The following is a 27,051-nucleotide window of genomic DNA, read 5'->3' on the forward strand; positions in this document are numbered from 1 at the left end:
CCCCAGAAGATAATGAAACTACCAAGGATGTGGTCTGCTCACCTCTAAGGCAGGCCTTTTTAAAAAAACCTTTGGCGCTGACATCAGCCCCAAGGCATCTACATAGCCTAACTGAACTGAAATCCCACCTAGGAGAGGGTCTTGCTGCTGGCTCCACTCCCAGTAGATGCCAAGATACCTCCTACGTAAGACATCTGCCAGGTATATTTTCAAGATTTTTCTGGAAGATGCTAATCAGACCCTTGGGAGCTTTGAGGCTAGATCCATTTAAAGGCAATTTAGATTCACAAAGAAAACAGAAATGAGTCCTAGAAACTTCAGTACATGTGTGTGGTTGTGCAGGACTGATGGCATTTCCAAGGCTATTTATTACCTGCAGTCTGTCCGCATCCTTCCCAGGCTTTTGGCTGTTTAGCCTCTGCCTGAACCCTAAAGAATGTCAAAAACTGGAGGCATTTACTAATTAGAGCTGGATCAGTACGGAAAACAGTAACAGCTAACATTCAGTCAGCACTTACAATGTGCTAAATGCGTCACAGGAAAATGGCATTTTGGCACACGTATGAGGCTGACCTAGGGTCCAAAGTCATCGAATAAATGTAAGTTATTTATTCAGGAAGATGCTGTTACTATTATCTATTTTACATATTAGGAAAACTGAGGCACAAGAGAATAAACAAACTGCCAAAGATCACACCAAGAAGCAGCAGAGCTGTGATCCAAGCAGAGACAGACTGACTCTGGGGCCTGGGTTCTTATGACCTCCTGACTCTCACCCTTACTACCCCTGAGCGACTCTAAGATATGGTTCCTCCTTTGCATAAGACTCTTAGCCTGCAAAGATCTCCTCAAAGGGATTGTAGTGGGTGGGGGTGTAGGAGACAGAAAATAAAAGAAAAAAAATGGCCAGAATCCATTCCCAAACATAGCCAATCCAGAGGTCTTGATTTCCTTAATCTTCTACTGGATGTTTGCAAAACAAATGGTTCTATCCTCACAGCAAGCATGAAAGAGGGTTCCAGAGAGTTCAGGGCTCAGAGCCCAAGACACACATCTTTAATGGGCTCGTAGGTCCACGCAAGGCCAAGGTTCCTGTGTTGGGAGCTGCCTGTACTCTCTTGTGCCCATGATAGCAGCTGGATAATGGAACTGTTAAATTAAATCTGGCCTAAGGTTATCTCTGTAGTTTGAGTTCCTACTAATGAACTGCAACATAATGTAGCATGTAAATAAACTGAAACCTAACTTAGAAGTATATGTTTTTTGTAACAGTAGCCAGATCTCAGCCAATCACACGCAGCCAACTGATCAGCCCATGTTTAAATAAGGCAAACTCCTGGCTGTGACCAATTAAACTATTTCTCTACTTTCTATTTTGTCGATAAATATTTCTATATTGCAGAGCAGAGCTCTCTGAACTTCTTCTGGTTCTGAGTCTTGCCCAATTCATCGAATCATTCTTTGCTCAAATGAGCTGTTACATTTGTTTTATCTAATGTTTTCCTTTTAATGAAAATAACAACAAACATAAATAATATTTGTGATGTGTCAGGCATTTGCCCAAATGCCTTACAAATATCAACTTACCTAACCATCATCATATCCCTGAGAGGTAGATACTTTTATTATCCCCACCTTAAAAACGAGAAAATTGGGGGCACAGAAAAAGTAAATAATATGCCCAAGGTCACGTAGCCACTAGGTTGGTGACAAAACCCGTGTGTGTGAACCCAGGAGATCTGGCTGTGTTCTTCATTACTCTGCTCTTCTGCTTCTTGAGAAAGCAATTACCATAAGAAGCAAAGTTAGAAAGCCAGAGAGGTGCCCAAGCAATTTCTACTTTGTAGTAAGAAGATCTGAGCACTGGAGCAGCATTCAAGGGGATCTTGTGGACTAACATCCTTAGTGCCCGTCAGTGCTTGCCACTCCCATTCTTTGGTATGTACGTCTGGGGTTTTCTGTCATAATAGGATATTCAAAGCAGTTTTGAAAAAAGTCTCCTCGCATTCCCACCCTATGCCTCTTCGATCATGTGATCGTGTGGCCACCTCTAATCCACTCTTCCACAGATATTCTGGTGCTGCCACCTTCTTGGATTCAGTCTAGTTGCCACCACTTACCAGATTTGTACCCTTACACGGATGCTCCAGTTAGCTCATCTGAAAATTGCGCTTATTATAAGCTACTTCACAAGCATATTTAATAAGGATTAAATATGCACATGAAACTGCTGTTCAAAGGTCATGATAAAAGTGACTTTTCTAGAAGGAAAAGATTGGAAGAAATTGGGAAAATGGGGGAAAACAGTCTATCCTAAAATTGAGGTGTCTGACATCAGAATCAGCCTTAGACTTGGTGCTATGGGTACCATGCTTTAGAAAAGGAGCTGGCAAACTTTTCTATAAAGCGCCAGAGAGTAAATAGTTTAGGCTTTGCCGGCTATCCCATCTCGGTCATACTTCTCAACTCTGCCATTGTTGAGAGAAAGTAGCCACAGACAATATGTAAACAAACGGGGTGTGGCTGTCTTCCAATAACATCTTATTTACAGAAACAGTCAGTGGGCTAGGTTTGATCTGTGGGCCATAGTTTGCTGACCCTCCTCTGAAGGGTCCCACTTGGGCCCTCTTCCAGTTGCACCCCTCCCCATGAGGTAAGGAGACTGTCAGGCTAGGAGCACATTCACTTCAAGCTCACATACCTCCTCTTCTAAATCATGATCCAGATACCCAGCACTTCTACCCAAACAGATGGAAGAACTTGTGTGCACTCTCAGGGCCTACACATGACTTTTCCCTGGGCCCATCTTCACTGAGAGTGGACCACAATGCTGGTGTGCACACATGCATAGCCCAGGGTGTGTGTGTGTGTGTGTGTGTGTGTGTGTGTGTGTGTTGGAGGTTGAGGGTAGAGGGTAGAGTGCAGATGAAGCTTGGATGCAAAGGCTACAGTGTCCACAAGTATGCCCGCGAGGCTTCTACTGTGAGAGCCAGAGCCGATGACGGGAAGAGAAAAAGATTGTTGGCTGGGAGCTGAGGACACGTGCAGTCGCATTCTGGTATGGAATTCCAAGGAGTCTGAGAATTCTAAATTTTCAGGTTCTGATCTTCAAAGTGGTTGCAAAGTTATATCTGTTAATGTTGGAGCCTAAGTCATATTTTAATAGCATGTGAGCTGTTTTTAATATTTAAACATCTAATAGGCAGACCTTCATTTGCACCCTAGCTCTGGACCCCACAAATAGTAGGGACAGGATAGCCTGATATCACACGGTCAAGGACTGAACAAATGAGGCCATACTGGATGAACTTTTTTATTGTACTTCAGGGCAACAAGTCAATAGCTGCAGGAAAACAAAGCCAGACCCAATCCGCGATCGGAGAGGAAGTCAGGTGAGGCTTGGAAGAGACATCCAAAGGCCAGCCGGCAAGGGGGAATCCCACTGAGAATTTCTGGGAGAGAACAGGCCCCAGGCAGCAAGGTTACCTTGCCTGCTTCTCTGTAAGTTAATCCTGGAAACAAAAGGAAAACTATTTCAAAACCCAACTCAGTAAACTGAAGCCTAAGTCAAATTACTGAACAACGGATAATCAGAGTTGGAAGGCTGCTACCCAACCATCTAATCAAGAGTTTTCAAATGGCTCTAGGCCCTTTTACAGGATAGCAGAGCCAGTCCTTTTCCGTTATCTGTCTGCAGTGAGACCCAGTGACCTGCTTCTCCACCCTCTGCCCTAGAACCAGTGGATCACAGCATAGCTGGTTGGTCAACAGCAGCCTTCATCTGCACAGGAGAATATAGAGCACACCTAGGGAACCGAGGGCCCAGGGATGGAGCAGCAGCAAAGCCACCAACCTTCAAGGTAACAGGGAGGCTTAAGTAAAGGCATATATCAATAATGACCACGGGACCTCCCAAATGTCTAGACTAAGTAATATCAACTGTGGGTGGAGGAAAAGGGCATTAGGTAATGACTGAGATTGAATTTATCATCAGTCCAGTGAATTGAGGGAATAGAGTCAGATTTATTTTGATTTAGAAAATTAAGACAGGCTGATGGTTTTGTAACCAAGAATTGTGGTGGGTGGAGTCAATGTTTATCCCTAATATACGTGTAATGAAAGTCTTTAGCTCATATTATGCTCAATAAAATGAGCTAAAATTTATTGATATTATTATTTAAAAAGTCTATGGGATGCCTATGAAAAGGGCAGAACCAGCCTAATTGCTAAGAAAACATGGCGGAAGAGCCAAAAGAGCATGAGAAAAGATTAGTCCAAACATGCGAAGATGATCTCCCCCAGTCTCCTGTGCCCTGTTCTGACCAGCTCTCTGCCCACTTCCAGCCCCAGCTTGGACTGTTACCTTCATAGGGAGCCAAGGCTTCTCTTGACTGCTTGGACAAGAGGGTAAGGACCCTGGTTGCAGGATATGCCGGTGAAGTCATCCATGTCAATAGACCAGATCATGGCCCCTCCCAGGTTTAAATTCTTTAGGAACTGAACCTATGGGAGGCACAGAAGGACACACAGAGATTAGAAGAGGCCCCTAAATATCCAGGACCATATCAGGTTCAGATGAGGGTCTGGGCTTAGACTGCAGCAGTGGACTAACTTATTTTCTGGAGTTAGAGACCCCTTGAGTAGTAAAATTGCTCAGAGAGAGAGTCACCAAGTCAGCATTAGCCATCTCTCATTCTGACTCACAGAGTCACCAAACTCAAGGTCCGGCATTCATAATAAGGAAAGAAACTAGGAAGCCCTTAACAAGATAAGTGGCCAGGATTGTCAGTTACACTTAAGCCTCCTTTTTGCCCTAATCATGAAAGGAGCACAAATGTCTTACCAAGGTCTAAGAAATGATAGGCTCAGGAATCTGGAGCCTTCTAGTTAGGCAATCCGTGAGAAGGACTGACAGTTTGTCCTGAGATAATTGACAAAGTAAATTACCTATACAGGCACCAATGTCTCCTTTATTCCCTCTCCCTGCTCCTTGCCCCTCACTTCTCTCCACTTATCAGAATAAACTGACTTGTTCTCAACTATTTTTTGCATCCTTTCCAACTCTTCTACCTGTACCACAGCTGCTCACAGGTATGGCATAGAGTCACTACTAGACTTGAGCTGTAGAGGGTGCTGGATCCCATCCTAGAGTCTGGGGCCTCAGAAGCTTCTCTCTTTCAACATGGAGTATTCAGGCATTTTACCACATACCCCCATTCCCTCCAACCCCCACCCCAAAGGTGCATCTGCCCGTTCCAGAGCCTGCTGCCCCCCTACCTTGGTCTCCATACTCTCCACGTCGTCATAGCCCACCCACTGGTTCCCCTTGACTGCGTAGGGAACTTGCTGATCCTGGAGCCTCGTGATTTTTGCTCCTTTCAGGAACTGGCAGATCTGGCAGAGGAAAGGGAAACAGGAGGGTCAGTAATGGCTTATTCTTGAAACTTGATGGGAATAGACAGGACAGGTGAGCCACTAGAAACTTGGGAAAAATATCAGAACCTTTATCCCAAGGATCAGACAATGAGAGAAATCACCACCTATATCATACAAGATGAGACACTGGGAAGTGTCTGTGCTGAAGTCTCATCAGGAGGAGACACAGCAGCTAGAAATCAGAAAATACTTGAGTTCTAGATCAGACCCCAGCACCGACCAATACATCTTCCAACTTCTTCATTTGCAAAATGGAAATAATTACAATAATGCTTCCAACATATCTGCCTTACAGTGTTGTTAGGATCAAATGAACTGATACACATTAAACTTTTTTTGGAAACAGTAAAGCGCTCTACAAATGTGAAGTATTATCAAGATCATCACCACTGTTCCTCACCTTGTAGTATCTCCACTTCAGTCTCATTCCTCTGCCTTTGTCCCCTCCCATTCCCAATATCCCCTGTCCTGGGACTCCCCTTCTATCATTAGCTACATTCTTTCTGTTAGCATAAGGAGGAGCTCTAAAAAAGATACATCTTCAATTTAAAAATGCATTTTAGCATCATAGAAAATCCATTTTGGATTACTCTTTTTGAATGAACTGCATTCATGCTTAGTACAATGAAGGCAGAAAATGTAAGTTGAATATTTAATCAAATGTCAACCTGTCAAAGTTGTAATGACCTAGAGTCATTATGAACTGAACAATCGAATCAAACTTTCCATGAGATGCAGAAGTGCCTATCTACTGGTTGATTTTAAAACGCTACCAGCAGATTCTGAGCAATGACCTCTCTTCCTTAAGAGTGTTATTACTATCAACCTAAAAGTACCCAAAGATGGGTCAGCCTCTCTTCCACTTCTTATCTGTCAGGTACCCTGAGATTCAATGAGGACTCTCACAATGACCCATGTCCCATTCCTCTTGCCAGTTGAATTGATGATGTGTCAATCATTCCCATGTGTAAGGTGAAGGAAAAAATTGAGCACTATACTGAATGGATACCTTGGTGGGTGTCAAGTCATTCAGCATAGGCCCATGGCATGTCCACACCCACAATGAGAGGTCAGGCTGGGACTCCAAAGAGAGACCAGGATATAGAATAATATTTTTTTCTCTACCTAATTAAAGTTCTACTCATCCTTCAAGGCTCAGCATAAACTTGTGCTCTTCCATGGAGCCGTCCCCGGTCACCCATCTCTGATCTCATGTCACTGCACACCATGTATTGATCATTTAATCCCATATTGTTTTGCCATGCCTCTGTGACTTTATTAAATGTTATAGTTATCTTGTTTTTGAACTTTTGTGCAACTAGTTATATTTGTATTCTACATTCTTTCTACCTTGACAATAACTCCTTTAGAGATAAGGATGGATAATTGCTTATTTCTAGCTTTCTCAGTACCCAGTGTTTGGGATATGGGAGTGTCCAAAGATTTCTGTTGGTTGACTTATTGTTAGATTTCTATCTTCCCCTGTGCTTTTTAAATAAATGTTTCTAGATTGGAGGGCAGAGAGAAATGATGGTATCATTAGCTGAACACTTTTGTTATCCCCGTGATCTGACTTCTGTACAGAATTTGACACATTTGACCACTCCCTCCTTTTGAAACACCTGCTTCTCTAAGGTCTTCCGCACAGAACTGTGTGGGTTCTCCCACCCCTCTTGTAGTTCCCTGTCAGTTACCTTAATAGCTTCTCTCCCTCTGCATATCCCTCGGGTGCAGGAAGTCCTTGGGTTTGTCTTGGGCCCCTTTCACTTCTTACTGTATGGTTTGGCTTCAGGTACGATCTTTATGCTGATATTTTTTAATCTATCTGTCTGATGCAGACTGGCCTGCTGTGATCCAAATCCAAATATTCAACGACTCACTTGTTATCTGTATGTCCCACAGGCTCCTCACACTCAGAACGTCCAAAACTGATCTCATGAGCAGGACCAGTTTCCACTCTGTTCTCCATCCAGTCTTCCCTATCTCTGTAAATGGCACTGCCATCCACTTAGCTGCTCAAATCAAGAACTTGGGGTGGTCTTCCTTTTCAATGTTGCATACCCTCCTTCTGCCTATCCTCCAGGAAGCATTCCCTGGCCCTCTCCCAAGCCAGAGTTCGGAGCTCCTCTCACATGTTCAGTAGTACTCTGCACTTTCCCCTTCACAACACTCAGGACGCTTTACTGTCAGATTGAAGCTGGAACTGCCACCCACACATGGCAGGCAGCTGAGGGCACAGGGGGTTTCCGGGTACCTCATAGTAGGCCAGGAAGCCTGAAGACTCTGTGATGGGTCCGGCAGCTCCAGGGCCAGAGGCAGGGGCCCCCACGGTGGTTTCTGCAGAGGCCAGTGTGAAGGAGCGCCCATACGTGGGGATGCCCATGACCACCTTCTCTGAGGGCATTCCCTTACGTATCCAGTACCCCACAGCATATTCCTAGAATGGAAAGAGAGATAGAGGCTCAGAGTGTGAGGAAAGCAAGGTGTCAGGCCTTTTTTAGCCTCTATCCCAAACTTCACAAAGGTGACTGCTTGGTTTCTTTTCTATATCTGAGTGTGAACAGACCCAATCCTGCAGGACCAGAGTGCTTGTTCTAATGCACATATGCTCTTTAGCCAAAAGGCTTACGCATCTTTTTCTAATTTCTGAAAGGAATTAGACAGTGGATCACAAAAGAAATCAGTCAAGAAACCTAGAAAACATGAAATCAAGATTGTCACCATCTTCTTTTGCCTTTTGAGTCAACTCAAAATCCCTATGGAATTTGTCTACACGATGGCTCATTGTGAATAGTGACAAAGGTGGCTGTCCATGAGGCCTCACAATGACCTTGGGCCCAATGGGACATGTCAATGTAAACAGTCAAACTCTGTCAAATATTTGAAGAGATTTATTTTGAGCAAAATATGAGTGATACATGGCCCGTGACACCGCCCTCTGGAGATGCTGAGAACATGTGCCTGAGGTGGTCAGGGTACAGCTTGGTTTCATACATTTCAGGGAGACATAAGACGTCAATCAGTACGTGAAATATGTACTCTGGTTCACTCCAGAAATGCAGGACAACTAGAAGCGGGGACTTCCAGGTCATAGGGGAATTCAAAGATCTTTTGACTGGCAATTGAAGGAGTTATTATCTTAAGGCCTGAGGTCAATAGAAAGGAATGTCTGGGTTATGATAAGCCGGTGTGGAGACCAAGGTTTTATCATGCAGATAAAGGCTCCAGGTAGCAGGCTTCAGAGAGACTAGATTGTAAATGTTTCTGGTCTCTGTGTTGATGTTAATGCTGGTCAGTGAGGCATGTCCGACACCCCACTTCCCATCATGACCTGAATTAATTTTTCAGGTTGACCTTGGACTGCCCTTGGCCAAGAGGAAGGATTTGTTTGGAGGGCTTAGAATTTTATTTTTGGTTTATAGACAGATTGGGAGGTAAGAGGCTAGTTTTGGTTTTCCTGCTCTCAGAACAAAATAAGGGATTAGAGAAGACAAAACATGTCTCCCCATCCCTAAAGATAGCTGGCAGAGAGGAAGGGGTGAAGGAGGCTGATGTGACTTAGCCACATGAAGGCCTGGAAAACTACAACCAGAAATCAGGAGATCTAGCTCTGGACTGATCCATTTTGTAACTTTGAATATGCAGCCCTGGAGACATGCAACACAGATGTTTTTTCTCCCAGAATTTTAGGAATATACATCCATATATGTGAAACAGCCTTTGGAAAAATTTTAACTGAGAACATTATACCAGTGAAAGAGATCTGACCTAACTGACTCCATCTTTCTTCTGATCTCCAAGCTGTCCTTGTTCATTCCTGGGTGTAAGTCAAACAAAATTTGGGAGGAATTTAGTCTGTAGTTTAGCTTTGAAACAGAGATGATTATCAGCCCTTTTTGGAAACAAGCTCTCCTCTTGCCTAGAGACTAGTCTGCCTTTGTAGAACTAACAAATTAGCCACGAGACTAGAAGTTATGGTTTAGGACTCATGCAGCCAAAGGCTGCAAGATTCCAAACCTCTGCAAATTGCAGCTGGGAATAACATCACTGTTGCAAAAGCTAAGGTCAGTGCTTAAGATATTTTGTAGATCTTGCATTCTGATGTGCCTGCTGACACCACCCAGACCCAAGAATCTGGCTCAACAGGTTCTGTGATTCCACCCAAGAACAGAGGACAGCAAGAAAAACCTACTTCGAACTCCTATGATTTCATCTTCAATCTGACCAATCAGCACTCCCTACTTTCTGACCCCCATCCACCAAATTATCCTTGAAAACCCTGATTCCTGAATTTTTAGGGAGCCTGATTTGAGTAATACCAAAATTCCAGTCTCCCATACAGCTGACTCTTCATGACTTAAACTCTTTCTCTATTGCGATTCCCCTATCTTGATAAATCAGCTCTGTCTATGCAGTGGGCAAGGACAACCCATCGGGTAGACACATTTTGTTCCAGAACAACATCAACACCTTTTTTTTTTCACTTTTCATTTCCCACCACCAGGATCTTCACATCACACAACCCTGAAGAGTCAATGGAATCTGCCAAGCTTCTATTTCATCATCTGTGAAGTGGGAGTAATAATTCCTACCCAGCTGACCTCAGGGTGTTGTTTTGAAGATAGAATTAAATAGGGAATGCAGATGGACACAGGAAGGTATAAGTTCTGTACACCTGTGTAGGTGCCAAGGAACGTATCCAAGATGGAAAATCCAGAGAAGACCGGGATGGAGGCACCGTGAGCCAGAGACAGAGCTCAGGGCACTTCAGCTATCAGCACTTCTGACATTTTCCAGGTGATATTTTATTGGTGCCTGGTTAAATCACTTCTCCTGCACCACTTGCTCCTGGGGCTACTCATATCCCTCCCGGGCTCGTGGATCTTCCTCAGTTCAAGACAGAAGTAACTCTAGACATGCTGGACTTTCCCCGGTGCCCCACATCCACAGCCAGTGCCCCTGCGGTTTCCCTGGTTCACTCACCACATTGTAGTAGGAGCTTGGCCCTCTGTCCCGCCACCCCTTGCTCAGAGGGCTGTTGTGGCCAGTGATGAGGGGCTTCTCCCAAGACCCATGGAAATCAAAGGACAGGACGTTGATGAAATCCAGATCTCTAAAGTGCCAAAAGCAAATGGAGAGATTTTGTGATGAGCAGTGGTAGAAACAACTGAAGTAATTGTTTTGGCTTTGAATGATGCTGCTAGAAGGATTGAAAGTCTCTGTAAAGAGATTGTTCCTGGCTGAATGATGCAGGCTTAGGACAGTGACCTTCCTTTTCTTCCTCCTCCTCTCATCCCTCAAACAGGCTAAGGCATCATTTGCATGGCCCAAGTTGGAAGCAGAGGGATGGAAAGTCGCTCTGATGTACTCACTTTGCCAGTTTCTCAATCTGATAGCTGTTGTCAATCATTTGCCTCCCTGCAGATACACCTGCAGTCAAGAGAAGCCTTTCCTTGGTAGCTTTTGTGAAGTCCTTCTGAAAGGCTTCTGCTAACTCCTAGGGAAAACAAGGAAACAAAGTGTTAGATTTCCCTTCCTAGAGTACAGCACTAAGCTTCTTGCCTGGAATCTATGAGGTTTCTAGAACCACATTAGATGGAAAAGATCAATCCTTTCCTCTCCATCCCACATGGGATGCCTTGTGCCTGTATCTGCTCAGGAAGTTTCCACATTAGGCAGGAGAATCCCAGCCTCACTATACCCAGGAAATAACTATCTTGATTTCTACCTGTTAGATTTTCTGATCTACCTGATAGATCTTCTATGAGGCTACTTCAGTACCCAGGAAATCCTACGGCTCCACACTCTTTTATATGGATGTTGCTGATGATCTTCATCAAAAAGAAGATCAAAATAAATATGTAAGGGGGCTCCATTGTTTCATATTGTTCCTGCCTTAAGCAAGGAACAGGGGCTTTTCCCCCATTAGTGGGGGCTTCAGAAAGGCTGGGGCTGCCCATCAGACTCAATCTCTTCTTTTTCTCTCCCAGTGTGTCTGTGGATTCTGCATGTCAGAGTACTGAGTACACCATGGTGTCTGACTTACATGAATCAGCACAGTGAAATGAGTGTTGTCTTTCTGACCTGGGTAGATCCAGCTTACATCCAGTCCATCAAAGTTATGGTTCCTCAGAAACAGGATTACGGAGTTAATGAATTCCAAACGTGATGTAGCAGAATCCACCATGGGGTGGAACCTGGGAAGAAGTCATACAAGTGTCTTTTTGGAAAGGACAAGTAACACCCGTAGTGCAACACGTTTTTCACAGAAATCCTGAAGTAGCCTTCTCTTCCCCAGTATTCACTTACAATTTGTCAATTCTAATGCTTTCCCCTTTTGGATCAGATGAGAGAAGAAGGATTGTTGGGCCAGAACGTTCATCCAGCCAGGTAATAGAAGGTTGGGTTCTCTGCAGACCTTCCTGAGAGTAACGGAGCTGCCTTTGACCAACCTTTAGGTGGGCATCTCTGAGCCCTCTTCTCAGCTGGACCTCAACCTTGGGCTTCTGTGTCTGTCTTTGCAGTGTCCAATTTTAGCAAAAATCCTGCTAGATCAGTTTAGCAAGAGAACCCCACCCCTGGTACCTGATCACCCTCACCTCCCCTCCGCCATCCCTCAGGTGATAGCTTAGCACTCTGGCCTCCTTTAGCAGGAATTCTGTTGAATCAGTTTAGCAAGAATCCTCCTAGCCCTAAGGCTTTCTCTTTATGATTTTCCATCCACTGATTTCCCCCAGCGTGCTCTTTGACTATATTTCCTCCCTTGCCTTTGCTATCCTTGGAATGGAACCCAGAACCATACTGAGGTCTTTTTCCCCCATTGCAGTATTTCCTGAATAAAATCTGTTTTACTGCTTTAAATACTGTCCAGCTTTGGTTTTCTTTAACACTTTACACCCTTGGAAAAGCAGTTTGCAATGTGGTGGGCTTAGGGTCAGGAGAGCTAGATTCAAGTCCAGGTCAGAGTCCTTTCGACGGCCACCTTGTCATTAACCTGCTCTCTGAGTTCCAGTCTGGCTACCTCTAAATTGGGACTGGGGGTACTAATCCTGATTCATGTTCCTCAATGGGGTAACATTTAGGGAAGTCCCAGGAAAAGAAACTGGACTCCAGTGACTTCATGGTCCCCAAACAAGCATCCCGGTCACAAATAGGCAATGCAGATCTCCCCAGCCCCAGGATATCTGATGAAAAGCAGGGCTTGAAAGCAGCAGCTCCTCAAGGGTTCCATCTGAACCAGACTTCTGAAGCCATGAAGTTGATTCTCAGATGCCCACACCAAGGGCACCAACAGCATTTAAAACCCAAAGCTGTAGATGAGAAACTGGTATTTTCTTGGGGACGTAACCTTTAAGTTGTATCACTTTTCACCTCCTACAATAGCTCCCACACCCAGGCTTTCTTAGAGCCTTGAATGAATTAATTTTCTTTTATTCAATTTAATTGAGATTTTTAACTCCTGCATGTCTCTCAGCTTCAAAGTAGAAGAGATAGCAAGAAACTGGCCAGCTATCAGAAAACTATGGTGGAAATAGGTTTCTATCGTTTCTCTTGCATTTGAAAATGCCTACAATAATCAGAAAGCCATCGCACCTGAGCCTCTGGGCAGATGCCTCCACTTTTAGGAGGAATGCCCATTCAATAGAAATTTACTAATTTGTTCCTTAGAAGCAAGTTTCTGTGTTTCATATACATAATTATTCTGCACAGGACCTGGCACAAAGCCTGGCATTTACCTAATAATAACAATAATAATCATATAATAATGATTACGGCAATCATTGAGCCCTTATGCTAAACAGTTTGCTTGCGTTGCCTGCGTTTACAACATCACCCTGAGGCAAATTCTGTTACTATTCTTATTATATAGTTAAAGAAAACTGAGGCATATGGACATTGAAGAACTTGACGAAGTCACACAGCTTGCATGGGTCTAACGGGAAATCCAAACCAAACATGTCTATCTCCAAAGTTCTACTTTTAATCACTAAACTGGTAAACAATTACTTACTGAATGAATTTGCTGAATGAATGAATGAACGAAAGCAAGGATGAATGAATGAACGAAGACATTTTTATTTGTATCAAAACCTAAGCACGTATTAGGAAGGAGAGAGAATTTGAGAATTAAAAAGATAGTTGCCATGGAAACCCATTCATACTGAAGGGTGCTCACGGAGGAGTTAACACAGAACCAAAAAAGTTAGGTTGCCTGATCTTTCCTCCTTCTTTCTGTGTGCAGAAATCTCCATAGGTCTTCTAACCCCTGCTTCTTCTCTATGCCTACTCCAGCTGTAACTGAGCACTGACAAGTTGCACAAGTGGTACTATCAGACTTCTGTAAAAACTGCAAGACTCTCCTAGCCAGGTGTAAGATCCCTGGATGTTTTAAGATGCTAGCAGTTTAAATAATAAAGCAGAAGAGGTTCGAAATTAGATAAATTCTAGTTGAAGATTGAAAAATGTGATTTTTATCTTTATGTATTTTCATTTAGCTCTTGATGTAAGTGGGATATCATTTTCATGTGAATAGAAAATATGATTTAGAATGCGTGCTTTGTATCATTAGCTATTTTGGTTTTAAGCAAAGCAGAACCGATTGTCTCCTCTGCTGCTCTGATTGTGCTCAGGCCATCTGGCTGTGCAGCCAGGACCCCAGACATTGTAGTCCGCTGACTGCTGTGGGCCAAGGTGGGGCTTCTCAGTGGAAGCAACCCACCCAACCCACCCCAGGGTGCAAAGTCAAACCCTCTAGTGGTTAAAAAAAATTGCACTTTCCAATTAAAACTATCCCTATAATCCATAAAGTGGAAAACGTTCTGTAAATAATTAAGAATTTTTAGAATATTGTTCATGGTCCACTTTTTCGCAAGCCTTGAGTGTCTGGGCCTGTGTTAAGCTCCGAAAGAATTCCTTCAAAGACCCCAGGAAGCTGAATGCTGTGCCTCTGCTTGTGACAAAACTCAGACCAGTTTTGCCCCCTGGCCAAGGGAAAACGTCTTAAAGCCTAGTCCAATATCTATTCTCAGGAGGAGGAAAAGTGGTGATGATCAGAAATTACATGGGAAAATGAACAAAAAATAAAGATGTGGTCTTACCCTTTGGAACCAAACAGGTATCCTCCAATGGACAAGAGAATTTTCAGTTTGGGATTCCTGAAGTAGAAGAAAAAGATGATTATTGCTTTTCTGGCTGCCAGGGAAGCCTTTGTCTGAAGAACAGAATTCTTAAGTGTAGAGAATATGGACAAATAGGGCCTGGATGTTTGAACCAAAGCAAAGTTCAGTGAAGCACCGGTGAGAAAAACAGTTAGGATCAGAAATACACCCAGAGAAATGCATAGGAATGGATGAATGAATGAATGAACGAACGAATGAATGAGATAGTAGGTCTTAGGCCCAGCTTAAGACCAACTTCTTCCCTAAAAGTCGTGCAGTATGCTTCCACCCCCATCTTACTGACTTGGTTTTGAGACTGTTGATAGTCTGGTAGAGCATCACTTCACTCTTGTCCTTGATGATAACCTTGTTGTTCCCGATGCTGGCGAATGAGTAGATGAGGTGAGAGCATAGGAAGGGGTCGATGTTCTTAGGGGCGAATCTTCCGGTCCTGGGACCAGCTGGTAAAGTAGCAAACCAGCTTGTAGGCAGATCCTGGAGTTGAGTGAATAGAGCCAATGAGATTCTAGTGCTGGTGCCTTAGAGCCCAGAAAACCACAAGTTTCTCCTCAAGACAGACATTGCATCATCCGCCCATTCTGCCAGAGCCTCTGAGGGTCATTCAGCCTGGGCCTTCAGTGCTGGTTCTGAAGTACCCAGACCCCAGTTAAGAAATACATTAAATCTGGGCACAGTGGCTCACACCTGTTATCCCAGCAGTTTGGGAAGCTGAGGCAGGAGGATCGCTTGAGCCCAGCACTTCAAGGCCAGCCCTGGCAACATAGCAAAACCCCATCTCTACAAAAAATTTAAAAATTAGCCGGGTGTAGTGGTGCACACCTGTAGTCTCAGCTATTCAGGAGGTTGAGGTGGGAGGATTGCTTGAGCCTGGGAGGTCGAGGCTACAGTAAGTCGTGGTCATGCCACTGCACTCCAGCCTGGACCATACAGTGAGACCCTGTCTCAAAAAAATAAAAAGAAATACACTGAGAGACAGATATACCATCCACATATGAAATACCCACAGAGCACTAAGCTTCAGTGTGTATGGATGGATGGAGGACACAGATCAGTAGAGAAACAGATAATACATATGTTGTGTATGTGTGTATTCATGCACACATATTGAGGCCAGGGATGGGAGTGGGGTGAGAGACAGAGTGGCTCAAAAAGACAACTAGAACAAGGGACACACAAAGAGATTCGCAGAACAAAAACTCAGTGTCATAAATACGTCAGTGGCAGAACCTGAGAGAGAGTAATCAAGAGAAAAAGCGTGTAGCAGAGAAAGAAAATAGACATCAAAAATGAAAGCATCCAAACCAGGAGACCCAGGCGGTAGTGACTTACGGATTACTTACCTCCCTGGAGAAGCAGCAAGACCACTAGACCTGTAAAAGACGGGTGGAAAGAGAAATCCGCTGAGCCAAACCTGGTTCTGCTGTCCCAGATGATGGCAGTGAAAATTTGGGTGTGCCCACATACAAGATAGAGCCACACTTCATCTGGGCGCTTCAGCCACAGCTGCTGTGGTTCCTTTATAGGACCTGAGGTCTCCAGCCCTGGGGTGCCTTGTGGTCTCTATATCCCTAGGCAGAAACATTTTCCGACCTGGGAATTTATTTTTTCATTCATTTATCCAACAAAGTTCTATTAAATCATATGCTCTGTGCCAAGCATTGCTCAGAACACTGGAGAAACTACAATGCAGTTCATGCTTTCCCTGCACTCAAGGAGCTCACAGTCTACACTGGGGTTGAATATAGGTATGGTGACCATATAGTTTATTGTCCAATGAGACCCTTGGGAGAGTGAAAAGGAGCATTAATAATTTCTCTGGGACAACAGCTTGAACCAGAACTGTCTCAGGCAAATTGTGATGAATGGTCACCCTATGCCCAAACAATTAACTCTTACAACAAGGTAAGATGAGTTGAGCAGTGTGAGCTGGCCCTGGAAGTGCTCTAAACTTACATGTTTGAGATTATGCCCAGACTTTCTCCATAGGATGCCTACCCTAGGAAGGCTGGTGAGATTATTCTGTCCTGAACACATTCTCCTAAAGGAAAGAAAGAGCAGGCTGCTGGATCCTAGACACTTTGCCCACTGGAAAAGACTCCTGGAACAGCAATCCCCCCAGCCTGAGCATATTGTCCACACTGGAGCCCTTGGGGGTCTGAAAGTGAAGAAAGCGGCAGTCAAAAAGGAGAGAAAACTTTGAATGACACAGCAGCCGGAGCCGATTCCTCCCCTGCCGAGCTTAGGGCTGGAAAACAGGGCTCTACAGTTCTCTCCTGATGATTCACATGTTTTTTAGGCAGGGAATGTAGGAACCTGGTTCTCTACACACACACTAAGTAAACAGTCGGAGAAACTGTTTGGCACACGCATTGTCAGGTCAGCCTCCAGGCCCTTCTTCGAAGTGCGGCCTCCCTGCTGGCTGTCCTGTTGAGGGTCCTGGGCTAAGCTAAGTTCAACAGGAAACTCAAAAGGCTCTTACCAAGGGCCCTTCATGGCTTGAGAGGCTAAGACAAGGTAAAAGAGGTATGGACACAAAGAAATGGGTTCTTTCCTCCAGCAGACACATCCCCTCCCTTCCCTCCCGGTGAATGTCCCTCGTTCACTCATAGCCCTGTTTCTTTAGCCTCATCCCCACTCTCATCCCAATTCTCAGCCATCACAAAAGCCAGAGTTTTGGATCAGAACTGTAGAGTTGAAAGGGAGAGTTTAGAAAACACTCAATTCAGTAAACCATTCTGCAGATGAGAAACATGGGGCTTTCCAAACGTTTTAAAATGTAACCACAGCATAGCCCATGAAAGATATGACTCCTAATACAACACTCATACACCAAGAGACTAAGAAAGTCTGGCCTCTTTCCCGTCTCCTGACTCCAGTTCTAACATGGACAAGAAGCACTTCTGTGCAAACTGAGAACATCCCGCCAATGCAAAGGGCTCTGGCTACTGCTGCCTTCTTGCCCATTCAGGAAAGATGAGGAGGTTCCCCTGCGAGAGTTGCATCAGCATGATATTTTTTGACACTAAGGTTAACAGAGAGACCGAAGTCCCAGAAAAGCAGGAATATCACTTCTACAAACCTATTACCCCTTCCCTCCTCACCAACTTTCCTTCTGAATTATCAACCCCCTGCTTACCTGCCCAGAGAGACTTCTGGTTCATGGTGATTGCTCCCATATTCTCAGCCAGCTTCCCCTGGGATGTGTGTTCCCTGGGTCTTTTATCCTCTGAGGTTTCAACAGCCTGTCCCACAGGAAAGAAGCAAGAAATCCAGGAGATTCTAGGGACTTCCCCTGGCAGACTTGTGAAACTTTCCGGCAATGAAGCCCAGATTTGACTAATGCCAACTCTGACCTGTGGGAAATGAGTTGCTGTGAAGACAGCTGCTGAAGAGCCCTTTTCATGTAGTCCCACCTGAAAGGGACCCGGTTCTGGAGAAGGGAAGGAGGTGATACTCAGGCTCTGCCCCCTGGTATTAACCTTGACCCTGAATCTCCTTCCTCCTCATCCCAATCTGTCTCTTTCTTCTTGCCCCACCTCTCTCTGTGCTCACACCACCTCTGGCCTGCTTATTTTTTATTAGAAATAGGGTCTTGCTCTTGCTCTATCACCCTGGCTAGAGTGCAGTGGCACAATCATGGCTCACTGCAGCCTCAACCTCCTGGGCCCAAGGGATCTTCCCAGCTTAGCATCCAGAGTAGTTGGAACCACAGGTGTGCACCACTGCACCTTGTTAATGAAAAAAAAAAAATTGTAGAGGCAGGGTCTCACTACATTATACCCTGACTGGTATTGAATTCCTGGGCTCAAGTGATCTTCCTGCCTTGGCCTCCCAAAGTGCTGAGATTACAGGCATGAGCCGCCTCAGTCTACAACAGCTATTGTTTACCAGGCACCGCCAATGACGCCTTCTCTGTAGCTCTTCCCACTCCCCGCCAGCCGGGACTAGCTGGCACCTCTGCCCACAGCACGTCCTATTTCCTTTCATTCCTTCACACTGTATCGTGTGACTGTATCGGTGCCTGTGTCTGTCTCCCCAACTCCTCTGTGCAGTTCTTAGGTAAAAGGAGTATGAGAAGCAAAAATTAGCCAGGCATAGTGGCACATGCTGATAATCCCAGCTACTTGGGAGGTGAGGTGGGAGGATCACCTGAGCCCCAGAGGTTGAGACTGTGGTAAGCTGTGATCACACCACTGCACCATTGCAGTCTAGCCTGGGTGACAGAGCAAGACTCTATCTCAGAAAAAAAAAAAAAAAATTATGTGAAACACAAAAACGAAAACCTCAACACATGTTTGTTCAGGATCCTGCCTTAGCCTGTGAGAACAGACTTGCACTCCAGATGCAAAGGCTCAGATCCCCGGGGCCTTGCACATCTGGGGCCTTGCACATCTGCTCCCTACCTATCTCCCAGTGCCTTTTTTTATAACTGGCTGCTAAATAAAGCATCAATCTTTAAAATATATTAAAGAAAATTAATTGAAAAAATATGAATGGAGTGTTTACTCTTTGTCAGTCACTGCATAAATGCAATTTATACAGTAAACCAAATATGAACCACATATAATTTGATTCCATCTTTCTGTTGACTTATGTTTTAAGTAGAGGAGACAAACATGTAGATTATTCCTTTTTTCCTCAAGCTTGAAATTTAAAAAATGTAATTGTAGCAAATTTACATTGCAGCAAAACCCTAAGAATATTAAAATATATAAAGCAGAAAATGAAAGTACCTACTCCTTCTTTAAAGAAACTACTGTTAACAATTTTGGTATGTATCATCCCTAACTCCCTTCTCTCTCTCTCTCTCCTCCGTCCTGACACACACATACACACACACACTCTCTGATTCTCTCCCACCCTCAACAATTCATGGCAAAGCATCCTTTCACATAGTCAGAATAGAGAATATCAATTTATATGCCCTTTGCAATGACTACATCCCCCATTGATGGATATTTCAGTTGTTTTCAAATTTCACAGTCTCAGATAATTCTTCGATGATTTTGTATAAAAGACATGTATTGGTCCGGCGCGGTGGCTCACGCCTATAATCCCAGCACTTTGGGAGGCCGCGACCAGTGGATCACGAGGTCAAGAGATCGAGACCATCCTGGTCAACAAGGTGAAACCCTGTCTCTACTAAAAATACAAAAATTAGCTGGGCATGGGAGCGCGCGCCTGTAGTCCCAGCTACTCGGGAGGCTGAGGCAGGAGAATTGCCTCAACGCAGAAGGCGGAGGTTGCCTTGAGCCGAGTTTGCACCATTGCACTCCAGCCTGGGTAACAAGAGCGAAACTCCGTCTCAAAAAAAAAAAAAAAAAAAAAAGATATATTTACTATTCTTCTACTGCTCTTCAAATTGTGCTTCCATGTGTACTCCTTTCAACTGCATATGGGCATGCTTATTACCGCCATTCTAGTAAACAGTAAACAATGGCTATTATTAGTTGATCTTTCATATTAAAATTTTGCCTTCTTATTTTAACTTACGTTAAAATTAAAGATGGAGCCAACACTTTTCTCCTTCTCTGAGTTGCCTGCCCCTTTCTATTGGATTCTCCCCATCTCTTTGGTATAGCTTTTTAGGAATTCTCTCTGGATTATGTAACTCAATCCATTACATTTATTGTAATTTTTTATTTTTTTACTTCCTATTGTATTTATATTGTTTTCATTATATAGTTAAAAAAATTTTGTGTGTCTGCCAATCTTCATTTACAGCTTTTGCATCTAGCTCTGGAAAGAGATATGTGAGAGGCAGGATAAAGGAGCAGGTAATTAAACACAAACACCACAGCGGCACCAACAGAGGAGGACTGCAGAGAATGGAAGGGCCACACTGCCCGGGTAGGGACCTGGCTGGCTTCCTTTGAAAGCAAACTTTGAGGAGGGGTTAGAAGGAGGATCTGGGCATTGCCATGAGAAGAAGAACAGGAAACTCACAGGGAGGCCAGCTGTAGTGAAGTTGGACGCCGTAACTCTGTGGCAGATGTGGGAACAAGTGTGACTGAGAGTGTAGGGGTGTCATGGGAACCGAGATCACCAGCGGGGGGTTGGAAGCATGAGGATGTGAGGATGTCCATTTCTTGGCATATGAGGCCAGATTTAAATGCCACTCTCGATTCACCTTGATTTACGGGGGCCTGTGAAGGCAGAGTCTATCTCCGTTCTAAAACCCCAAGGAAAACTTGAATCCCTAAAGGTTGGAAAACTGCTTATTAAAATTGGGGATTTGCCTAAGGAGAAATTCAGAACCCGGTTCTGCCACAGGGAGGAAATAACAATGGAGGGTGGCCTTCTATTAGTCAGTGAGGAGGAGGAGACAGTCACCATCCAGATACAGCCCGTGTCCTCTCCCAGGCCTGGACTCCGGTGGGAGCTTCGGCGGCAGAGGCATGGGGGAGGGCGCCCTCTAGTGGTTGTTGGCAGGCAGCTCAACATCTATTTGGCGCTGGGCAGGTGTCCCGGGAAGGTCCTACCTCCAGGGCCAGCTTCTCAGTCTCTTCTTGGCACTGGGGTTGTCTCAGAAATGTTGGAAGGATGAGGGGAGAGAGAGAGAAATAAGTATGATCCAAAAAAAAGAAATAAGTATGCTCACTGCAGAAATAAGTATGACCCAAAAAAGAGAATGTAGAGGAAGAACACCTGGGAAGATCAAAGGGAAAAATGCAAATAAAAATAAAGGAAGAAGAAATGCTCCATTCTAAATACAGCAAAGTGGATTTTTCTTGTTTGCCCTAACATGCTTGCATGCCTGAGGCTTGGCACTATCCCACCTTGATTTCTGGGGCCGGATTCAGGCCTAAAACTGGTGTAACAGAAAGGGACTTCTGTTCAGGTGCTTCAAGGCTGAGGAAGAGCCGGCTTTTTTTTTTTTTTTTTTTTTTTTGTAGCATATCTCAGCATGGGACACATGGGATACCGGCTCAATGTGGCCATCAATAAGGCAGGACACTGGAGGGAGGTTTCAAGAGGGAAAGTGTCCACTGGGATGGGCCATGGGGGAGAAGAGGTAGCAGGTTCAGAGAGAGGCATGTGCTCCCTGGGAAGAGCAGTGGGTCTGTGAGGCACCCAGAGAGCCGAAATAGAAAGACGTGGGCCAGGTGATGAACGAGGGAGGAAGAAGAGAAACTGCGACAGCCACCTCAATACTCACCTTGTCTGAGACCCTTTATATGTGAGATGTTATGATCCATCCCCAGCTACAAATCTCTTGTCCATTCTTCTGGACATTGCGTGTGTGCGTGACTGGACTGTTGCAAAGCTGTTTGATAATGGACTGTAAATCTTATTTCTTCCACTAAGTGGAGGATGTGATCAACACTATTTCTTGCTCCCCACCACACCTTCAGGACCTGTGCTTCAAACAAAATAAGACCTCAGGAAGTCACTGTTAGGTGAAAAGTGTAAGAATAAACAAATGAATCATTCATCTGTACACTTCCAGTTCCCCCCCCCACCACACACAGCAGATCCATCACTGGTAGTCCACTGCTGATGAGCGAATGAATGGCCTCCTGGGAGCCCAGCTTTGGTGGATGCTAGGTTTTCTATGAGCTGGAAGATGTTGTGTAAATGTTTGCCTTAGTTGAACCACTGGTGGGAACTTTGCTCAAACGCAGGATGTGGTCTGAGAGTTTCTCCTCTTCCTATTTTTGAGAGTGGGGGTTGGGCATTGAAAGTGCCTCTGATTTGCTGGTGGGGTCTGAGCAGGTGCTGCCAGATCTGCAGAATTGAGAGCTGGGGAGGAAGGAGGAAAAAGAGGGTGTAAGCAGCAGCCAGTAATGAGAATGAAACTGCTCACAGGGATTCATGCGGTAGAAGACAGACCGGGACTCTGGAGGGCATCTGAGATCATTGCTCATTGCCCTGGGGCCTGCCCCAACTCTCATAAGACAGAGGCAAGAGGCTTTATAAAATGGGGATAATAAGATTATCTCCCTGGGAGGTTGCTTGAGGGAATTAAATGTGATAATGCAAGTGAAGTGCTTCACATAGTACCTGGCTTGGAGTGTCCACTCGATAAACATTATCTAGTCTCATGTCCCAATAATTCATCTTCATTTCAACTTTCTGTCACATTAATAAAGAAGGAGGTTGGACAGGTGCAGTGACTCATGCCTGTAATCCCAGTACTTTGTGAGGCTGAGGCAGGTGGACCATGTGAGGTCAGGAATTCAAGACCAGCCTGGCCAAATGGTTAAATCCCGTCACTACTAAAATTACAAAAATTAGCTGAGCGTGGTGGTGGGTGCCTGTAATCCCAGCTACTCAGGAGGCTGAGGCATGAGAATCGCTTGAACTGAGGAGGCAGATATTGCAGTGAGCCGAGACTGTGCCATTGCACTCCAGCCTGGATAACAGAGTGAGACTCCATCTCAAAAAAAAAAAAAAAAGAAGGTAAAAAGTGTTGAGGAGCTGAAGCCTGTGGTGTCAGGGTGGCCCTTCTGTGGAGTCATCATCCCCTGCCTGACCTGACCTTTCACTGTCTGCAGGGAAACTGGGCTGGACTGTAGCTGCCAAAGTCCATGGTCTTTGTCATTCCCTGTGTCATGGGTTGGGCCCCCTGCGAGCAGGTGTGGTGTTGAAGTGTGAGTGCAAGTTGTTAATCAGAAATTATTAACTGTGAAAGGAAGGAGGGAGCAAGATTGGGCAGAGGGAGAGACTAAGTGTGGAGGCAGCTCTGACAAAGCTTCAGCCAACCTAGCCAGAAGATCCAGAACAAGTGACGTCCACCAGAGTTGTCTCACATCACACTAAAATGCCTCGGTTTTTATATCTCCTCCTCATTCAGCCACAAGTTATGGGCTTCCCTGGCAAGCTATGACCTTGGGTAAAGGGGTTCTTTGTCTTATCTGCATCTGAGGCAGACCCTGAAACCACTGGCAGTAGAAAGTTGTCTGCTAACTGAACCCCACAGTGGGCAGCCAGTCCCTAGAATAAGTGCTGTTTGAGAAGAGAGGCCTTTCACCTGCACCCCCTGTGGTCCGGCACCTGGAGGCAGATGTTTATTGTTCTAATCATGGTTTAAAGAATCCCATTTGCTTCAGTGTTGCTGTTCATGGCGTGCTTTCACAGACATGGTCTCATATTGCAGGTTGCGTGGTGATGAGGGGGTCTTTGGGCAAATTGGAAGCAGGAGTCAAAGTAGGGGTAATCAAAAACTCATTCACTGGCTCATGATGGAGCTAGTGGGTCTTGGTCTTTCCAAATGATCTGATACACTTGGGATGGAAAACATCTTTCCAGCTTATCTGACTGTGGGTATGAGGAAGGCTTGGAGTGGGGCTTGGCTGAAGAAGTCAGCATCCCAAGTGCTGGAAGGCATAACTGAGGAGGAGCAGACAGCAGAGGAGGAGGAGGCAGTGCTTAGAGCCGCTAAGCCAGGGAAGGGATGATGTGGCTTGAACGTGAAAGCACAGCCTGAGGATGCAAAGCTCCAGCCTCTCCTCCCAGTTCTAACGACAGACAGCGTTGACTCTGTCAAATTCCTCCCCACCCCACCCACTCCGAGTTTCAGTTCCTCTACCTCCGCTATGCACGCTAACTCATCTTCACTAAAATGCTTCACACATGTAATAAGTATTTGTGGGCCAGGTGTGGTGGCTCACACCTGTAATCCCAGCACTTTGGGTGGCTTAGGCGGGCAGATTACCTGAGGTTGGGAGTTCGAGACCAGACTGACCAACATGGAGAAACCCCGTTTCTACTAAAACTACAAAATTAGCCAGGCGTGGTGGCAGGTGCCTGCAATCCCAGCTACTTGGGAGGCTGAGGCAGGTGAATCGCTTGAACCCGGGAGGCAGAGGTTGCAGAGGGTTGAGATCACGCCATTGCACTCCAGCCTGGGTAACAAGAGCAAAACTCTGCCTCAAAAATAAATAAATAAGTATCTGTGGTCTCCACCAGTCATGACTGTGTAACTCTCACACCATAAACTAGGATATTATACAAAATATAAGAAATGATTGTTTTCAGACATTGGGCAAGACGCAATGCAGGGCTGTCAAAACAAATGAGGCAAGCCCTCCCACGACCCCAGCTTTGTGACTTATGCAGACTGCAACACGTGGAGGGGCCTACGGAGAGCATACAAGTCCCACCGAGACAAAGAATGGAGTTTGAAGGGGCTGGGAGGCATGGAAACTTCACAACAGAATGCCAGAGATAAGGGAGCAGTACCAAAAAGAGCTTCGGAAACCTGCATGCGTTTCCCTCAGATCTTTGGCTGAGTGCAAAGTTCTACATACAGGGAGTGAGACCACAGGAGAATGGACAAAAATGACAACAACAAAAACAACAAAAATTACCAAGGAAACGAGCACCACCAGACATCTGGAAGCTGAGTAACCACTGGAGCTCGCACAGGGCTGGGAGACGTTTGACTTAAGGCTGGCTAGAGTGGAAAGTCCTTGAGCAGGTAGGGATTTAATAGAAACCTCAGAAGGGTCAAGCCTTAGTCAAGGGCTGCACTATCCCCATGGTAAAGGTGACTCTAGACCTGTTCTAACGAAGTCTAAACACAAGCTTCAAAATGTTCGAGCTGAGTGGAGCACAGTGGCTCATGCCTGTAATCCCAGCACCTTGGGAGGCCGAGATGGGAGGACTGCTTGAGTCCAGGAGTTTGTGACCAGCCTCGGCAACATAGAGACTCTGTCTTTACAAAAAATAATTTAAACTAATTAGCTGAGCATGGTGGCATACACCTGTAGTCCCGGCTACTTGGAGGGCTAAGACAGGAGAATTGTTTGTGCCTAGGAGGTCAAGGCTATAGTGAACTATGATCACACCACTACACTCCAGCCTGGGCAACAGAATGAGACCCTGTCTGAAAAAAAGAAAGAAAGAAAAGAAAGATGTCAATCTCCAAAGAAATTAACTGCCTGGCCACAAAATCTAAACGTTCAACAACAATGAACATTTATAATGTCAAGCATCCAATTAAAAAAATCACCAGATAAACCAAAAAACAAGAAATCTGACTATATAACCAGGATAAAAATGTGTCAATAGAACAGATCTGGAAACGACAGAGATTAATACACAAAAACTTTAAATTAGCTGTTATAAGTATGTTCCAAGCCAGGTGCAGTGGCTCACACCTGTAATCTCAGCACTTTGAGAGGTCGAGGCAGGCAAATCATTTGAAGTCAGGAGTTTGAGACCAGCCAGGCCAACATGGTAAAACCCTGTCTCTACTAAAAATACAAAAATTAGCCAGGCATGGTGGCAGGTGCCTGTAGTTCCAGCTACTTGGGAGGCTGAGGCAAGAGAATTGCCTGAAATTGGGAAGCTGAGGTTGTAGTGAGCCCAGATCGAACCACTGCACTCCAGCCTGGGTGATAGAGTGAGACTCCATCTCAAAAATAAAAAAAAAGTATGTTCAAAAATTTAAAGGAAAACATGAGTATAAGAGAAATAGAAATTATGAAATATTAATCAAAAAATGAAGAAAAGCTGAAAATTACAAGTTTCAAAATTTAAAAATTCACTGAGTGAGTGCGATAGATTAGATCCTGCAAAAGAATAAGCAAACTTGGCTGGGCGCGGTGGCTCAAGCCTGTAATCCCAGCACTTTGGGAGGCCGAGGCGGGTGGATCACGAGGTCAAGAGATCGAGACCATCCTGGTCAATATGGTGAAACCCCGTCTCTACTAAAAATACAAAAAAAAAAAATTGGCTGGGCATGGTGGCGCGTGCCTGTAATCCCAGCTACCCAGGAGGCTGAGGCAGGAGAATTGCCTGAACCCAGGAGGCGGAGGTTGCGGTGAGCCGAGATCGCGCCATTGCACTCCAGCCTGGGTAACAAGAGCGAAAACTCCGTCTAAAAAAAAAAAATAAAAATAAAAATAAAATAATAATAAGCAAACTTGAAGGCAGTAATAGAACGTATCTAACCGAAAAAAACAAACAAAACAAGACAAATGAAAAAAAAACTAAACAGAGAGGAGCCCATTCAGGTGAGTGCCCTATAGTCCATTTTAAAGATTTTGGCTTCTAATCTGAGTAACAGAGACACCATTGGAGAGCTTTTATGAGAGAGGTGATACCATCTGATTTACATTTTAATGGAGTCATTCTAGCTGCCACGTTGAGAAAAGACTGAAGGAATAAAAGAGCAGACCCAGGTGGCCCATTAAGAGAACGCTGCAGCATGAGTGAGAGATGGTGGTGGCTTCAGCCAGGTTAATGGCAGTGGGCGTGGTAGAAAGTATTAAGTAGTTGAAATATGGAACACACTTTGATGGTAGAGCAGACAGGATTTGTAGAGCAGACAGGATTTGCTCATGCACTGATTTGGAATCAAGACTGATGCAAAGGTGTATGTACTGAGCCTTTAACTGTTTTTGAGAGCATGCACTACGTACCTATTAGGACTGCATTTAAGTATATATAACAGGAAACCCAGCTACAGTGACATAAACAAATGAAG

At 44.8% G+C, this 27,051-nt stretch overlaps 1 protein-coding gene across 1 annotated transcript; it reads right to left on the reverse strand.

Annotated features, from left to right (window-relative positions):
* Positions 1 to 3,309: 3,309 nt before the first annotated feature.
* On the reverse strand, positions 3,310 to 22,133 carry CHI3L2 (chitinase 3 like 2). The gene is given in 14 exon segments (XM_032249780.1): positions 3,310 to 3,512; positions 4,364 to 4,503; positions 5,278 to 5,394; positions 7,691 to 7,873; positions 10,420 to 10,549; positions 10,809 to 10,933; positions 11,483 to 11,633; positions 14,535 to 14,591; positions 14,899 to 15,042; positions 15,044 to 15,089; positions 15,956 to 15,985; positions 17,752 to 17,857; positions 17,969 to 18,045; positions 21,775 to 22,133. Coding segments are annotated over 13 exon segments (1,344 nt in total). The 5' UTR covers positions 21,815 to 22,133; the 3' UTR covers positions 3,310 to 3,512; positions 4,364 to 4,365.
* Between the last annotated feature and the right edge of the window lie 4,918 nt (positions 22,134 to 27,051).

This window comes from Sapajus apella, unplaced genomic scaffold, assembly GCF_009761245.1.
Source record: "Sapajus apella isolate SASKATOON/1434 unplaced genomic scaffold, GSC_monkey_1.0 scaffold69, whole genome shotgun sequence".
Taxonomy (NCBI): Eukaryota; Metazoa; Chordata; class Mammalia; order Primates; family Cebidae; genus Sapajus; species Sapajus apella.